We start from the raw sequence: 13,093 nt of genomic DNA on the forward strand, positions 1-13,093 counted from the left end.
GTGGCACATGCAGGAGTCACTCGTTATTCCTACGCACTTGTGGTAAAGTTTTGTCGCGAAAAAGGTGTAAATATATATATTTGGGTATTTTGTCTAATGTTACATTCCCAAAATTAAGTGAATTGCATCAGCATAATTAAAATGTTGCCCTGGCCTAGTTCTATGTCATGTGTGACACCTACAACCTCTCCTCGCTGATTAGCCGAGAACACTTTTTATGCTTGAGTTTTTGAGTCTATAGTTAGTATGAAAAAGTTAAAATCTGCGTCCCATTGCGCTGCATGTCTATGAAATGAGACACTTTGACAGCTTTGTAAACACTTTACAAAAGGACGAGGCCTCCAAAAAAAGATTTCTAGGGGTGCGTGATCTGTCCACGATCCATGGTATAATGATTCAACTATATGTCAACCTTTAAATACCAGTTCGCTCCACCTCCACCCCAGCCTTTCCTAGCATACTGCCCTAGAGAGTTGTCCCTGAATCTCTAATAAAAGACCTGGTTCAGGTTGAAACCTATTGGTCATAAAAATAAAAGTGGTAGCTCGGAAAGCAACCAGTGAACAAATCAAGAGGAGGTAAGCGGCCCCCCTCTGAGAGCATTTTTAAGGCATTGGGGACATCATCCCCCAGGGCATTTGTTTTATCGGGGAGAGGAAAATGAGGACCCCTCTCCCATAGCCTCATGGATGTGGAGGACTCCATCCCCAGGGGCCCTATGACTGGTGCAGTGTGCTTGGGACCTCATCCTCTGGGACACTCTTGTTCCATGCCTGAGAGTGTGGGCAGTGAATATAAACTTTATTCCCTGCCTGCACTCTCCCAGGCGGGGAACACACCTCTGCTACTAATCAGGGGGTAGCAGAAAAAAATGTTACTCCGGCTCGGGTGGGAGCTACGTAAAGGAGCCAGCTCCTGCCAGCACTACAATGGGTTCTGGCTGGGGGGCTGCGGGGGACTTGGTGGCTCCCCCCATGACTCTCAACATTGGAAAATGTTGCGGGTGCCCAGGGTGGGCACCAGGACACCCAATTTTAAAATGAAATGATCCCGGGAGCCAGAACCTGGGATGGGTACTGGCTAGGGAGCTGGCAGAAATCACGGGGGCCTTGGAGCCTCACCCGTAGCCGCCAACATTTGGACGTATTCCGGGTGCCCCAGGTGGACACCGTAAAAAAAAATACATACATATTAATAATAAATAAGCGCAGAAGCCACTCCTTTATTACTTACTGCTCCATGCAAGGAGAGCCCTATAATGCCCTAGGGCTTTTTCCTATTATATTTTGTATTCCTGCTGGTGCACCTAGAAGGGGAAGGGGCCCCACCAGTCATTTATTTTTTGCTGGCGCATGGGGCTGCAGGGAGTGCAGGAGCTGCACAGCAACATTTTTTAAAAAGTAAGCCTCCTGGGTCATTGAATCCCTGACCCCAGGAGAACTTACCATATTTTTTAAAGCACTCAAAGCTGGAACTGTATGCTCTTCAGCTGGAGTGCAGGGAGCCCCTGTGCTGGGCTTTATAGTTGCATTTTGTAGCCTACATTTTTTTTTAAAAAGCCTCAAAGACATGTTGATGTTTCTTTAATGTGGGTTTATTAAAAATATTTTATGACAATCACTTTTATTAAACATTGCAATGTGTGAATTTATAAACTATAGATTTGTTTATAGTTATTTGTGACTTTTCGACAGACAGTAGGTCTGCTGTGTATGTGTTGATGTGATGATGCCTTGATAAAGCCAATAGCCCCACTTTTTATATTTTGGTATTTTGACACTTTGACACCATTTATATTGTTACATCACATAGTCAGTTGTGCATGCCCATGGGGGGGCTGCGCACAGGTTCTGGCCTATGGCCTGGACCTACAGCCAATCACACAACGTATACCCTAAGGCCATGTGCTGCGGGGGATGGTAAGGTGACCGCGGAGTGCCACAGGCCAGGCCCTGCACCCAACCCCATGCCATACATGATGAGGGACATCTTACTTTAATTTACTAGAAAAAAACATAGAAATTCACAGAAAAAAACAAAGGGTAAAGTGACGTCATAGTTAGGAATAGTATTAATATCTCATTTTAAAGTTAAAAAAAAACCTTAAAGATTCACTGTAAAAATCAATGGCTAAAATGACATCATAATAAATGTCACTTAAAACATACTATTTTAAATGAACAAAATCACAGAAATTCACCAGTTATAGTCATCTCAAATAACTATAACTCATGCCCTAAGGTAATTATAACTCGCACCCTCGCCATCCACTGCTAATTAATTCACATATCCCATCACTCATGACATGGCCTATGGTCTATGTCGCCATAGACATGGTTTATGACACCACCAATAACATCAATGCAATATATGTGATGACATCATTGATAACATTTTGCTTGGTTGGGGTGCAAGCTTTAGTTACTTAAGGGCACGACTTATAGTTGCTTGAGACAATTCTAAATGGTATTTTTTCTTGTTTAAAATGGTATATTTTTACCTAACATATATATATATATATATATATATATATATATATATATATATATATATATATATATATATATATATATATATATATATATATATATATATATATATATAGCAGCCTTTTTTCTCCAAGCATTTCCCATAGGGAAAATTAGGCAACGATACAAAAAAAATACAATTAAACCAGTATTGGTACAAAGCTATATCTTTACACATAAAGCGTGCTTTTATGTGATTTGCCCTAATTCTGTACAGTCATTTCACATAAATCGAAGGTTCAATATTTACAGATCTTTTTTCTCACAGGAAACAAGCATTTTCAATGCAACAGGTTTCACATTTTTGAAACTTTGACCTATTGGTATTGTAAATGACAATTACTTTTATTATTGCAGGTTTTTCAAACACATAATTAAAAGGCATTGTCATTTAAAATGCAAATAGCTCAAAATCTCACAATTGCGAGACGTATTGCATTGCAAATGCATTGCAGCACATTAGGGAAAGCTAAAACAGAGAGTGCGGTGTCCCAGAAGAGGGCGCCGTGCTCCGCATTAAAGTAAAATAAAAGCTGACACAGAGAGTGCGGTGTCCCTGAAGTGGGCGCCCCCCCTCAGCATTAAAGTAAAAAAGAAAAATGCAGAAACAGAGAGCTCTGTGTCCTTGAAGTGGGCACCACGCTCAGCATTAAAGTAACAAAAAAATAGCTGAAACAGAGAGCATGTTGTCCCTGAAGTGGGCGCCGCACTCAGCTTTAAAGTTTTGAAAAAAACTAAAACAGAAAGCACGGTGTCCCTGATGTGGGTGTCGTGCTGAGAATTAAAGTAAAAAGAAAAGAAAACTGAAACAGAAAGCGTGGTGTTCCTAAAGCATGCGACACACTCAGCTTGAAAGTTTAAAAAACAAGAAGCGGCCGCCATTGTACCGTGAGTGCTGTGTGGGGGCAGCCACTATTAAAGTTAAAAACAAAAACAACCGCTGATGGACAGAATGCAGAACAATGTCATACATTCACCCCATTACAGAGATCTGGGCCTAAATCCATCGTTTTTTTGCTCACCATGCCGTTCCAGTTTGAACCCAGCCATATGCAAATCAGTCTTGTCCCTGTGCCTCATGGGAACAGTCCAGCCCGAACTGCCAAGCCAGGTCCTCCCTGGACTGGAAACAAGCATCCTAGGACCGGTTTCAGGGTTTCACCCCTCTTCAGCCAGGATAGCTTGATTCCAGTGGCATGGAGAGCACGGGTCCCACGTCTGGGCATACCCTTCCCAGAAGTAAAGTTAAAGCACACACAGCGCGCTGCATATACAAGAAGCGGCTGCCATTGTCCCACGAGTGCTGTGTGGGCACGCTGCAAATACAAGAAGCGGCCGCCAATGACCCGCATTATTCATTAAAGAAAATAGTGCTCACTGGCTCATAAAGCAGACAGTGTAACAACACAAGTTAAAAGTCCAGTCGTAATGGGAGGTTACAAATGCAGACAAGGTGGTACTAAGGAAGTGCTACTAAGCCTTTTCACAAATGAAAAGCAACTATTTTGCAAGAACAGTAACAGGAGCCAATGGAAAAGATGGGCGGAGCTTGTATGTCATACCTCAATACAGCATGCCTCGCAGAGCAGCGCATGTTCTGCCCAGGTTCGACCTAAAAAAAAGAAGGAAATGCACGGGGACATTAAGAAGAAAAAAACTAAAAGGACTGGCCACCAACCTAGACACTGAAGTGCATTCCTGTTAATGCTGATGTGCCCGTGAACAGGCAAAATGCAGACCAACTGAGCAACTGGCAGAAATGGGCTAACAGATTGCCCCATGTAGTTTACTATCATAAAAAAGCAAAAAGGGAATGACACTTGAACAGACAGTGGGGGACTTAAAACTTTGTATAAATATGTAGAGAATTTCCGTGCTTTTTTTATTTTTTATTACACGGACCTGGGGGCATATGTATCAAACTCCCCTTTAGCGAATCTCAAATTGCGAGAATTTGCGATTCGCAAAATCAGATTCGCTAAACGGGATGTATAAAATAAATCGCTAATCATTTGCGATTCCTTAAAAATCGCAAATAATTCGCAGAATCCCGTATTGCGATTTCTTAATAGCGAAATTCGCTAAATAAGAAATCGCAAAAACGGGAATCTGCAAGCCTGGTGCAGGCTGATGACATCACAAACAGGAAACTGTAGTGATTGCCTGCACCTGCTCACCTGAGCCACACCCAGAGGCTGCTTGTGGAGTGTGAGGAGGCTTTCCTGGAGACAGCAACCAGCAATGGATCCCAAACAAAACCAGCAGGGCAAAGATGCAGAAAAAAGAAAGAGAAAACACAAGTTTTCAGAAAAGGAGCAGGAGGTCCTCATTGAGGAGATGGTCTGCAGCCATGAGCTCCTGTTTGGGAAGAAGGCACTCAAAGTCCCAGAGGCCAGGAAGAGGAAAATCTGGCTGGAAATACAGAGCAAGGTGAATGCTGTTGGAGTCACCACACGCACCATCGAGGAGCTGCGCAAGCGGTGGTATGATATGCGCCAGAGGTCCAAGGAGAGGGTGGCAGCCAGACTCAAGGATGCCAGTCAGACTGGAGGAGGACCATCCACTGCAGAGCAGCCAACCCCCCATGAGGAGCTTGTGGAGTCAACCCTCCTGCCTGAGAGCGTTGGTGGTGTGGCTGCAATCGACAGCTCCGACCCCTCATCCAGCAGACAAGGTAAGATGCATGCCAAATCACCCTGCACTCCTCCCCATCCCTTGCACACTCCCCCAAATGCGCATAGTTAACTCCCAACATGCCAATCCAGCCCAGGTCTTACAGCACACCCAGCAATGCATCATGGTACTCGTAGTACTGTGTCTGACTGTGTGTCCATGACACCATCACAAGTAAATGCAGCATATGTGTTTTGGGGATCATTGAATAGAAATGTGTCAGAGATTAGCCGTCAAAGATTTGTAACTTTATTGAGTGCCACATGCAGACAGTAACACAAACTCATATAGTCCCCTTTACATCCACAGCACACGCCATGCCACAAGAAGACAGCGCTGAGGGAGAGGAGCCTGCAGACCCTGCGGACTCCAGCGATGAGACAGAGCAGCAGCCAATTCAGCGCAGGAAGCGCGCACATGTGCCCCCACTGCCTCCATTTGAGGATGAAGTCCCAGCAACAGGCGATGACACCGACAGGAGAGAGGGGAGTCAGGGTGTGACAGACATGCCCCGTCATGACGCACCAACACCAAGGCAAAGGGAACAGGCCATTTCCAGGTCAAGGCCCAGGAGCAGCACTGCAACAGAAGGAGAAGGCACCGTGTTCTCCGGCTTGGAACAGTGCATGTTGCAGGAACAGCGCCTGCAAAGCAAGGCAATGCGGTCAATGAATCGCCAGCTAGGCCGCCTACATCAGGACAATCGCAACATGGTAGCGGCAATACGAGAGCTCTGTGCCACTTTGAGGGACACCCAAGCTGCCAATGACAGGGCTGGACGACGTGCCAATGCACGGCTACACAATTATACCAAGGCAGTCAACCGCCTCTGCACCACCACCAGCGCACTCACACGCAGAAGCGTAACCATGCAGGTGGACATGGCACATTGCTGCCAGGACATAGCGCGAGGGCTGGCGCAGGTGACCACTGCTGTGGAACAGCTGCAGACAGCCAATGCAGGTGGCAGCGCACTAATGGCCTCTGCTGAGAGTGAGGACACATCGAGTCGCAGCAGCATCACTCCAACCTTGCCAGGTGAAAGACGCCGCAGTGGCAGACAGGTAGCAGGCCAAGGGCGCACCATGGGGGTCAACCACCCTGGACGGCACCGACGGAGGTGATCATCTGCGGGGACACTGACTGCAACACGGGTGCATTAACCCGCAAAAGGCTGTTTGCCCTATTTCTTGTGCCTTCTCTGCACTGTGTGTACAACATGTGCTGGGGACAATTACATTTTCTTTCATGTTAAGTGTGATTAAACACTTGACACATCATCAGGCTTTGTAGTCTCATTTCCTCAATACTCACCTAAAAGTAGTTTTGTGTGATCTCAGTCCGTCTCTGGCGTCCAGCAGCTGCCCCAACTCCTGGTGCTGGTCTGGCAGGGGGAGCAGGGCGCTCGTCATCCGATGTGTCTGTATCGGTCACATCAATTGTGGTGCCTTTCCTCATTGCCATGTTGTGTAGCATTGCACAGCTTGCCACGATTTTACAGCAGGTCTCAGGGCTGTATTGCAGTGCGCCTCCACTCTTATGCAGGCACCGGAAGCGGCTCTTCAGGATTCCGAAGGTTCGCTCAATGACACAGCGTGTAGATCTGTGTGCCCTGTTGTAGCTCCTCTCACTTGCATTTGCAGGATCCAGGTATGGGGTCAGGATGAAGTCGCGCACTGCATAGGCACTGTCACCTGCATGGAAAAAAACACAATAGGTGAGTCAATGTCCCCCCCCTCAACTGATGTAGTGGACGTATTGATGTGTGCAATGTATTTACCGAGCAGGTACCCCTCCCCAAACTCTCCAGCACTCAGACGTCTGTGTATTCCACTGTGTCGGAAGATGAAGGAGTCATGTGTACTGCCGGGGTATTTGGCTACGATGTCGGTGATGTGATACTTAGCGTTGCACACAATCTGTATGTTGAGGGAATGGTAGCATTTCCGATTCCTGTAGACATATTCAGTTTCTGCTGGGGGTGTGATGGCCACATGGGTCCCGTCAATGCAGCCGATGACGTGGGGGAAACGTGCAATCTGGTAGAAGTCCAGTATCGTTTGTTGTAATGCCTGTTGGGTGGTGGGGAAGTAAATGTGATGTGGGAGCCTCAGTAGCATTGCATTTAGGAAGGCATGGAAGAAGCGCGAAAGTGCACTCTGTGACACACCACCAACCTCCGCTATGACCCGTTGAAAACTCCCTGACGCGAGGAGGTGCAGGGAGCACAGGACCTGCACATGTGTGGGAATTGTTTGTGTCCTGCGAGTAGGGTGCTCCAAGTGGGGTTTCAGCTCCTCAATCAGGTCCATTATGGTCTGTGGGTGCAGTCTGTACTTGTCATAGATCTCCTCTTCAGTGTTCTGTAACAGGGTGATGCGCAGCCTGAAGATACGTTCCTGTCTCATTCTCCTGTGTGCAAGGGCCCGAATACGCAGCCTCCTGGCTATCACGTACATTGCAGCCATTGTGGGTGTGTTGGTTTTTGTACCTTGCACCAGTTTACCACCTGCAAGCAATTGGTGTTAATTGCGATTTCTTAATTAGCGAATTTCGTGAAATCGCAATTTGCGATTTTTTCATACATGTGTTTGCGATTTCTTAGCTAGCGATTTCTTGTTAGCGATATTCGCAACGCTAAGGAATCGCAAATTAGGTATTCGCTAGGAAATTCGCAGTTTTCTTGTTTCGCAGCCTAAGAAATCGCTAATTTAGCGATTTCTTATTTTTCAGTTTGGAAATGTGTCATACATATGAAATAGCGAAAAATCAGTCGCAAACGCTGTTTTTTGCGATTCGCAGCGTTTGCGACTAATTTTTGCTTTCATACATATGCAAAGTTAGTCTAGTAAAGATTATGACCGTGCAAATCTTATACGTCCAGTGTTTGTGAAAGGACATAATCAACACCAAAATCCTAAGTCATGTGCCAATGCGCCCGCTCACAGGCATTAACACAGCATAATATCAATCCACCATTTAAGGAATAAGGGCTCTATATAATTCCCCATAAAAACACCAGCCCTAATGCCTTTATCATAACAATATACAGATCAGGCCTATGGCCTTTATTGTTGGCTTTTCACCATGACCAACTCATCCTGCTGTGTTAAGCTTTCCCCCAAGGCAAAAAGTGCAATACAAGAACTCCCTTTTCTGTTGATCACAAAGTGAAGCAACAGTTGCAGCTGCCCATCCAGACCTAAATAAGAGGATACATTCACGTCACTCATCATTCTCCTGTAAAGCACTTACAGTATGATTTTTGCTGTGCCCGGTTTTTAAAGACCCAATGTGACTGTATGAGAGCTGATGGGCACAGGGACAAGTTCAATTTGGAACTATCCATTTGACGTCAATAGCATTTGTGATACTGATTGGGTCTTAAACCACGGATTTCATATTTTGTTACTTTTTAAAATTCGTCTTTTTTTTTAATTTTCTTTTTTTTAAAACTAAAAATCTATATTATTCAGCACATGCACACCGTGCAGGGAAGGCCTGAGAATAAACAGTATGAAGTTTTAACCGGCATGTTTTTCGGGTTATTTATTTGACACCAACAAACTTCACAACCCCTAGAAGGCCCGCGACAACTCCGACCTGCTCAGAATGCAGCTCTCGAGCAAGGTCACAGATACAATTTTGGAAGGTAGAAAGGATTTTTCTTTTTTTAATAGTCCACAGTAATGTTTGCTCTCGGTACTCGTGGAAGCTATTACGTAAGGATAAAACGAGGAGACGTTTCTTCTGGCATTTGAAACGGTGACGTGTAGATTGTACGAGACAGCTGCAGCAAACGCTGCACCCACCGAGCTACAGCACTGGCTCTAACAAAACCAGTTCCCCCGTCACATTATATGACACGAGCGAAGGTATGTGCACTCCTCTGAACTTAAATACATTTAACAGTCCCCGAGGGAAGTCGCTAGTGAAGAATTGTGCCAAAAATTCTGCTTTTGTTTTTTAATTGCTGCATCGGTGGTTGCTTGACTGTAGCAGACACCCTGGTTGTTGGGGCACAGACACCTGTGGCGCTCGAACAAGGAAGACGGGGACAGCAGGAGCTACAATGCTACTGTGGTTAGCTCCCGAGAGAGCAGAGACCTCCCCACCCTTGCAGATAGCAGGCACCGTACTCGACCAAGATCACACAATGAACCAGGGGCTAAAGCGGTTGTTCAGTCAAGGGACCTCACCCGATAGGCTGCCAGGTGTGATGGGGCTCCTGTGGGGGTCCCTGGGCTTGTGACTGGGGGCGTTAGCCGACTGCTAAGAGGGCAAGGGTAGGGGCGGCCTAATTATGCTGCGGCGGACAATAAGGGACACAGGCACTCCGTTGCTCAGTCCGCTCCTTCAGCCACGTGCGCTGACGTCGCTATTTATTTATACTCCCTGGTCCGAGCCCAGCCCAGGGAGTAGAGGGTGCAACAATGTAGTGCAGTGGCCCGGTGGCTCACTACACCAAGTACAGACCATTTATAGATTCCTTTGGGGCTGAGAACAACCCTAACGGCATAACGCAAGCCTTCTAACGGGGAATACATAAACGTGAATAGAATACACGTTTTAAAGCAGGTTCCCAAATAGGTCACTCGATGAAACAATAGACACAGCAACTTCACACAATTAGACAGATTTAAAGGAACACCGTGGAACTGAGCAAGCCACAAAAAAAGGAACAAAGGACTACGGTGCAAGTCACAGACACACCCCTTCCGGGCCTCACTCATGCTCCACCACCCCCACCCCTGGACCAAGAGGGCTGACCCAAAGCCCCCCCCCCCCCCCGGATGACCGGAAGTGTAAGCTCCCCAGGCTCCCACCGGCTTCAGAAGACAAAGTTTTACAAACATGTTAGAAGCTGAAATGAGTGTTGTGTCCCTGAAGCGGGTGCCACACTCAGCTTTAAAGTTAAAAAAACAAGAATGAGCCGCCATTGTCCCGCTAGTGCTGTGTAGGAGGTGGGGGAAGCTACTATTAAAGGTAAAGCATGCAAAGCGCGCGATTGCAACATAGAAGAATGCAAGTTATACGGCTTATTTTGTTTAACTGTGCGTGATATGCACATTGACAAAAAGAGCCAACAGTTTTAGAAATAACAAGTTAAACAAGCCAGTGGTCACAACTGAGCCCAATAGACCCTCCTGCCCTTCTGCAGTAAGAGAAGCTCATCAAAGAAAATAGTACTAACAGCCTAAAGAAGACGTACCATGTAACAACCAAAGTAAAAGGGCCAGTCCTCATGGGAGGTTACAAATGAAGACATGGCGGTACTAAGGAGGAACAACAAGCCTAAAAACGAATCAGAAGCCAGCATTTACGAAGGGCAATGACACAAGCCAATGGAAAACATGGGCGGAGAGTGGGCAGGGTTTCTATTCCATACACTAATACTGCATGCCTCGCAGCAGCGGATGCGCTGCCCAGGCTCGACCTAAAAATGAGAAAAAAGAATTCTGGTTGGTTGGGTGCGCGGGAGCCCTGCTGGACCAAGCGATTTTATTGGAGGCTGCAACATGTTGCTGCTGCTATTACAGGACTAAAGGACTCAGTTCTAACAATATTGTTAAAAACACATTTAAAAGGCAGGGTAGAGATACTCTGGTACCATAGCCTTTGTCAGGGGAACCTCTGTGACACTCCCAAGGGACTAAAATCGGTTTTTATTTTTTGTTGTGTCAAGGTCCCTCGGGATTCCCTCAGAACCCAGCGCGTTCTTCCTTTTTGTCCTGTGGGATTCTCCCAGGACCTAAATTGATTTTTTTTTTAAACATGGGGGTTGGAGTTCTGTGGCACTACCAAAAAGCACTGCTCTTTAGATAAAAGAACAACACTGAAATGCACCAGTTACACGTAACTGACAGAAGTAGAACTTGCACCTTTGTGCCGCACTGTTTATGATCTCATATAGTACATCACTAATAATATCTGAAATCTATGGCAGTACAAGTTTTGATTGTCTAACGAGCGCATTTCAGTTTTTTTTTGTTTTGTAAATGGTAGTGCTTTTGTAAGTGAATTTCTTAGACTTTGTCACTGCAAGTTAAAATCTTACTACCTTCCTCAGGTATACCCCCACTTTTATCTTTTTTCAGTGAATACACATACACACACTAACACAGACAGCTTTTAGACAATGATTGTATTTGCTCAATGTCTGGTATCATACACAAAACATTCACGCACAAAATAATCATTGCCAAAGTCAAAAGGTCTTCACCCAACGTCTTTGCCAATGCTTCTTTTACTTTATTGCTCCCACCTCTTACTGTTTATCCCTCTGCTTCATGACATTTTAGGGCACACACAGGATGCTGAAGAGAGATCCCAGAGCTTGCAAATACCCTTCCACTAGATTTTTCTCAGTAGCGTGTCTCCTTCATCCTCTTCCGAATTCGAAGTTAGTTGTGTTCCCTATGTGGTACCCAGATTGGTAACTGCCACAAATACCAAAATGCATTTATTGTTCTGCCTACATTTGCAGCTAGGTTGTGGACAACATTTGCAAGATTGGATGGCGTTTGTGTCCCATGTGTAGTTCTGCAATTCTGTTACTGAAGGGACAAAGGCAGCACTCAATAAAGATATATACATTGGTTAACCTTTATCAACTGAACAGTTATAGTATTGTAGGATATCTGCTCACCACAGGATGTCCATCTTAGGTGTTATTTATGTACTTCATTTTATAAAGAGATTTTGGTGCCACATGGTTGCACTGTTACTATGCTGTATAGCAAAAGGTTACAGGAGCAGAGTAAACCATTTAAGCAGCATCACTTGAAACATGTTTTAGTACCTGTAAGTGTTTGAGACTAATGGCACAGCACGCTCCTTTTTCAGCCTGGTCGCTGCCCTGTGCTTGGTATCTCAGAGCCTTCTCTCAGACTACCTTCTCAGTGCTCCATTTTTTGTGGGTACTGCTGGGGTTCCAGGGAGTCTCCTGTGTGCGACATCTGGACTTGTGGGGATTCTCCTACACCATTTTTAGCACCCTTAGAAGGTGGGAACATTTCACCACCCCGAAGTGGGGTGTCCATGACTTTGCCGCTGGCCTCTGAAGCTGCCTGCGTTAGCAGATGGGCAATTTTGCATTTCTCTGGTACTCCTAGTCCGTTTTCTATGTATGAAGCAATCCAGTCCAGATATTCCTTTTTGAATCAATTGCCACGGACTGGGTTTACTTCACGTTTGCCTACTCATCAAGGTGGACTTACTTCTGGGTCCTGCCCTTTCCTTTCCAGGTCTTTGTCTAATTAACGAGATGGTATTGTTTTGGAGCACTTCACAACTTCACTAGTCTTGCTTGTGGCTCGTTCTGGCCAATTATTCAGGTCTTTAATCTTCATCATTTGGATCTCATGCTTCCCTGCCCAGAACTCTGCTTGAATCCTTGGGGATTTTTTTTCTGTAATTCATTTGTTCTTCTAAACAACTGGAGTTGTTGAGTTGTGGAGCTGGAGAATGCAGAATCCCGAGTCTGCATTCTGTACACTTGCATATCGAGTACCCATCCTATAGCTTGGAGACATCAGAAGAAGAGGTGGGCCATTCCTTTGCTCCTAAATGTTATTAGCCCTATGAAGACTAGCCCTTCACAGTGTGACACATTGAAGACTTTCACCTGGAGGCTCCAGCGTGTTGATGGTTAAGCTGCTCCGGACCACGTAATGCTCTAATATTGACGTTTTATGTCTTTGGAATAGCTGGCCCCGTCCTTTAACTCCACTTTTTTGCATTCACATATTCTTCTAACAGATTACTATAGGGTGAGACCAGTCTAGAATCGGGAGTGACACCAACATTATAAGACTAAAATTCTAAGATACCTATCTGGAGCTTACGGTTGGGCGTTAAAGATCTACTCTGAGAGAAACTCTGAGGGAGGT

The 13,093-nt window shown here is 45.5% G+C and overlaps 2 protein-coding genes across 2 annotated transcripts in view; both read left to right on the forward strand.

Moving 5' to 3' along the window:
* LOC146802102 (cilia- and flagella-associated protein 337-like) overlaps nt 1-13,093 on the forward strand; it is a 521,178-nt gene that overhangs the window by 213,071 nt on the left and 295,014 nt on the right. The gene's annotated exons all lie outside the window — the stretch shown is intronic.
* Nucleotides 4,770-6,325, forward strand: LOC146802103 (uncharacterized). The gene is made up of 2 exons (XM_085620655.1): nt 4,770-5,202; nt 5,511-6,325. The coding sequence occupies exons 1-2, from the start codon at nt 4,770-4,772 to the stop codon at nt 6,323-6,325; spliced, it is 1,248 nt and encodes a 415-aa protein (XP_085476781.1).

This window comes from Triturus cristatus, chromosome 8 (genome assembly GCF_964204655.1).
Source record: "Triturus cristatus chromosome 8, aTriCri1.1, whole genome shotgun sequence".
Lineage (NCBI taxonomy): Eukaryota > Metazoa > Chordata > Amphibia > Caudata > Salamandridae > Triturus > Triturus cristatus.